Genomic DNA, 5251 nt, shown 5'->3' on the forward strand with positions numbered 1-5251 from the left:
AAACCCCGTCTCTACTAAAAATACAAAAATTAGCCAGGCGTGGTAGCACACACCTGTAATCCCAGCTACTCGGGAGGCTGAGGCATGAGAATCGCTTGAACCCAGGAGGCAGAGGCTGCAGTAAGCTGAGATCGCGCCACTGCACTCCAGCCTGGGTGATAGAGTAAAACTCTCAGAAAGAAATTAAAATAAATAAATAAATAAATAAATAAAAATATTGTGTACAGGTCAGGCACAGTGGTCATGCTTGTAATCCCAGCACTCTGGGAGGCCAAGGTGGGAGGATCACTTGAGCCCAGGAGTTGCGAGACCAGCCTGGGCAACAAAGTGAGACTCCATCTCTAAAAAAAAAAAGAAAAGAAAAGAAAGAGAAAAACAGTATAATTTAAAAATTTTAAAAAAAGATAGTATTCAGCTCTTTGCTTCTTAAGCTTACTGAAACTCATGGCCTCGTGCTCCATGGACAGTAGAATCTGTGGTTGCCTCAGGCCTCAGGAGGAAGCTCACTGGCAGCCAGGGCAGTAAAGGATAAGCAAACAGAGAGGCTGAGATAAAATGTGTGATAATGTAAAGCCACCAGGCCAGGGCACGGGAGTCCAGAGAGCTTGCCTGAGTTCCTGAAATAGCAGGGAGCGTGTGTTAAGATGGGAAGAGTGTGAACAAAGGCAACATCCCCTGCCCCACCAGAGTGGCCTGGCCTGAACTGTGTCAGCAGGGCCGGAGGGCTGAGCTCTGAACCAGCCACCCGCCCTTCTGCCAGGGCCCACCTCCTACTTTAGACTGCGTCCTACCGGGACCTGCCCAGCTGCAAGTCCACAGTGCCAACTGTGCACCCTCAGCACCCCTAGTGGTGGGCAGTACTCAGTGCTTCTTCCTGCCTCTCTGAATTCAGTATCTTTCCTCAGAGTCCCTTCTCCCACTTCCTGCCAGCAGGCACCAACCATACCACTAGCCCTAACCACTCCCTTTCTCCTGGTGAAGGACAAAGGGCTTTTACGCCTCTCTGGGTTTCTCTGGAGTGGTTAGATCTGGACAGACACACCTTCTGCCTTAGAGAAGTCTTTGGCTCTGGAGGACAGAGTTCCGGGCATAGAAGGAGGTGGCAGCTGTCTGGGACTTCCCAGACAGCAAGCAGGAACAAATGTGTGCACAGACACTCCATGTGCATCTTCATGGGTTTCAGTTTTGCCTCCCACTAGATACCTTTACAGCAGGGGAGGATTTTATTATTTGTCCTCTCCACTTTGCCAGCTCCTAACAGGGGCTGGGAGACTGAGAGGGTGACCCAGGTCACCACGGGGGAGATTTCTGTTCATGGAGTAGCATAAGAGGAGGCAGCAAATCTGTGACACTACTTAGAATAAACTCACAGAACTGCCCACAGGCCAACACCTACTTGAACTTCAAGTAACTGACTTTTCCATTCAAAAAATAATCACTGGCTGGGCGCGGTGGCTCACGCCTGTAATCCCAGCACTTTGGGAGGCCGAGGCAGGCAGGAGTTTGAGACCAGCCTGATTAACAAGGAGAAACCTCATCTCTACTAAAAACACAAAATCAGCCGGGCATGGTGGTGCATTCCTGTAATCCCAGCTACTCGGGAGGCTGAGGCAGGAGAATCGCTTGAACTCAGGAGGCTGAGGTTGTGGTGAACGGAGATTGTGCCACTGCACTGCAGCCTGGGCAACAAAAGTGAACTCCATCTCAAAACAAAACAAAACAAAACAAAACAAAACCACTAAGTGCTTGCCTGCTGGGCCCCAAGAACAAAGTAGTGACAAAATGGAAACACTCCCATGCTGTCCTGGAATCTATATTCTGATTGGAAATACAGCAGGCAAACCAGCAGATACACAATCACAAATGGCCAGGGCAGCCCCCTGGAAACACAAGGGTCCCGAGAGACAGGGAGAGGAGACCACGCTAATGCAAGACTGACAGAAAGAGAAGGAGCCAGCCTGCAGAGAGTTGGGGGAAGCTCATCCAGGCAGATAGGGGCCATGAGGCAGAACTCACATCAGAAATCCCACACGAGCCTGCAGGTGATGAGAGCAGAAGGGACCAGGGCAGGCAGAGAGAGCCTGGACTGCACTGTGAGTGTGTGGGGTTCCATGAGAGAGTTCTGGAAGAAGAATATACCCCTCATTTCTTCTTCTTCTTTTTTTTTTTTTTAGATGGAGTTTCACTCTTGTTGCCCAGGTTGGACTGCAATGGTGCTCTCTTGGCTCACTGCAACCTATGCCTCTCGGGTTCAAGTGATTCTCCTGCCTCAGCCTCCTGAGTAGCTGGGACTACAGGCGCCAGCCACCACGCTCAGCTAATTTTTGTATTTTCAGTAGAGACACGGTTTCACCATGCTGGTCAGGCTGGTCTTGAACTCCTGACCTCAGGTGATCCACCTGCCTTGGCCTCCCAAAATGCTGGGATTACAGGCGTGAGCCACTGCGCCTGGCCCCCTGCACACCCTTCTGTTTTGAAACATCATGCTGGAGGCTGTGTGGCCAAAGTGCCAATTGCAACATGAGCGCTAATTCCATCCCAGGCACTTTCTGGCTCAGGTAACCTTCCCACTGTTCTCAGAGGCAGCCCGTTTCACAAGGAGGAAAACAGGGCTCTGAGTGGCCAGGTGGGAAGGATGGAGTGAGTAGTCACGTCCAGGCTCCACTTTATCGCCTCTCAGGGACTCCTGGGTCCCTCGTGCTGTTCATGAAAGTGAGAGGTGGGGAGGCCTCGGTTGGGCTGGAAGTAGGAAATAGTGAGAAGTGGAGAGATTCCAGAGACAGTGAGGTGGCAAGATGGACCCGGCTTGGTGTGGGATGCGATGTGTGGGGAGGGAGCTGAAGCTGGAGGGTCCTCATGTAGGGGCTATGCTTGGCGTGAGCTGCCTGAAGGAACAGTGGCTTACAGAAGCTGGTGTGGCGCTCAGTCTTACCTAGGTTGCTGTCGATCTTCTGGTGATAGGCTCGAAGGTGTGGGTTCTTTGGGTAAGCATCGGTACTCACAGCAGAACCAGCCCCTCTGGGGACAGGGTCTAAGTTTAGAAGGAAACACCAGGAGAGTGGTTAACTGACATTGTTCAAATGCTGCTTCACACACCCAAAACAATTTCATCTGGAAAATGGGTGGAAGGAATGAAAGGTTGGTTCTGAGGCTATCCAGAGGGATGAGGGAGGAGCACAGTGCAGGTTCATGGGCCAGGAGAGACGCTTCCACAGGGCAGGGGATGGTTCCCACTTTCCCTCAGTCCTTGGGAGATCAAAGACCCTCAAACTAAGGGTCACCTACTCAGACCCTGGTGCACAAGTTCAGGAAAGACATGAGTCACACAAGTGACAATACACAGTGGAATTGCAATAATGCAAAACTACACAGTCTGTGGACAAAGTCTAAAAATACAAATTGTTACGTTACATAAATGGAATTATGGGTAATTTTGTTTCTTTCCGAAATTTATCTCTACACTATATTTTCACTTGAAACAAATAAGCAAAAAAAAAAAAAAAAAAAAAAAGAAGTGTTAAATAATGCACATTTGCTACAAGAAATCTTCCTTGAACCCTAGTTTCTTCTTTTTTAAAATTATCTTTCTTGGCTTGAATGAACTTCAGTTTCTAAATGCACACAGAAAAGCCCTGTCATCCCAGTTTATCTCCTTTAGGGAAACATCACTTTCTAGAGTTAGCATATTTCCTCCAGCACCAATCAACTGAAACCATTCTGCAAACTGTGCCGATTTTTTTTTCCAGTCTTTCAATATATACGACACAAATGGAAACTCTTTAATTCCTTAAAATTGTGCCTTGGGTGCAGTGTCTTGTGCCACTTCTCCAGGTTGTGATAAGGCCGATTTTCCCAGCCCTTGCCTTTCAATTTACACTCACTTCCTCCACTTGCCTTTCCAGACTGAACTGTGCTGATGATGTCAGTCTCTCCTGCTCCCCGCTCTTCCTCCATCTGGTCGTCCCCAGCTGCATCAACCACAACCATGGTGGGTTCCAGAGCTTCCATGGTGTATCGTTTTCTTGAAGGCAGCAGTTTAAGCCTTTGGTTTCTAGCACCAATTTCAATGTACCCTGGCTGTTGGGGGGCCTATGGAGGAGGCCCCAGGAGCCCTAAATTCCTTTCCAGATAAGGGATATTTCTGGGCCTATCACTTGATAGAAGTGGAATGATTTGACCAACACTCACTGTCTTGCACACCTTGTCCATATGGCTGCTGCTCCTCTTGCTTGGGCTGGAGGCTGTATTAGCCCCTCACTGATGCTGTGACAAATGACCACAAACTTGTCTTACGGTTCTGGAGGTCAGAAGTCCAACACGGGTCTCACTGGGCTGAGTCGGGGTGTCCTCAGGGGTGCACTCCTTCTGGAGCTCTTGGGAAGAATCGAATTCTTCACCTTTTGCAGTTTCTAGAGTTCACTTGTGTACCTTGGCAGGTGGGCTCCTTTCTCCATCTTCAAGGCCAGCAACATCTTCAGATCTCTGAGTCTGCCACTCTCTCTTCTGCTTCTCTTTCCACTTAAAAGGGACCTTTGTGATGACACTGGACCCAACTGGACAACCCAGGATAATCTCCCCATCTTGCTGATTAGCAATTGTAACTCCATCTGCAACTGTAATTCCGCCTTTGCCATATAACCTAACAGACTCACGGGGTCTGGGGATTAGGACGTGGACAGCTATTTACCAAGGGGTTTTTCTGCAGTTGCCTTTTTACTGCTGGAACAACTGAGAGTGACACAGGCAGAAACCGATGATGGGCAGGCTTATTGTCTTTTTTGAGACAGAGTTTCACTCTTGTTGCCCAGGCTATAGCGCAGTGGCGTGATCTCAGCTCACTGCAACCTCTGCCTCCCAGGTATAAGTGATTCTCCTGTCTCAGCCTCCCAGGTAGCTTGGATTAGAGGCATATGCCACCACACTTGGCTAATTTTTTTGTGTTTAGTAGAGACAGGGTTTCACCACATTAGTCAGGCTGGTCGCAAACTCCTGACCTCAGGTGATTCACCTGGCTTGGCCTCCCAAAGTGCTGGGATTACAGGCGTGTGTTATTGTGCCAGGCTAGGCAAGCTCATTTTCAAGGGAATGCAGGCCCTCACTTCCTTATTCTCCTCTCCATAGAGGGAGGGAGGGAGGAGCCCTACCATAAGGCACACCCCCAGCTTCCCAAGAGCATGCCAGGTCCGTAAGGCCCTTTGGCTAGCATGGGTGACGCTGGCAGCTGGGGCCCCTGCCCACCTCCCCCGAGAGG

At 49.6% G+C, this 5251-nt stretch overlaps 1 protein-coding gene across 1 annotated transcript in view; it reads right to left on the reverse strand.

The window, feature by feature from the left end:
* SNAP29 (synaptosomal-associated protein, 29kDa) overlaps nt 1–5251 on the reverse strand; it is a 32481-nt gene that overhangs the window by 1757 nt on the left and 25473 nt on the right. Inside the window, exons 5-7 of the mRNA XM_011947329.1 lie at nt 3882–4089; nt 2933–3031; nt 1534–1538 (exon numbers count right to left, since the gene is read on the reverse strand). Of these exons, the coding sequence (XP_011802719.1) occupies nt 1534–1538; nt 2933–3031; nt 3882–4089 (312 nt within the window). The remainder of the gene's footprint in view (nt 1–1533; nt 1539–2932; nt 3032–3881; nt 4090–5251) is intronic.

This window comes from Colobus angolensis, unplaced genomic scaffold (genome assembly GCF_000951035.1).
Source record: "Colobus angolensis palliatus isolate OR3802 unplaced genomic scaffold, Cang.pa_1.0 Scaffold260, whole genome shotgun sequence".
Classification (NCBI taxonomy): Eukaryota; Metazoa; Chordata; class Mammalia; order Primates; family Cercopithecidae; genus Colobus; species Colobus angolensis.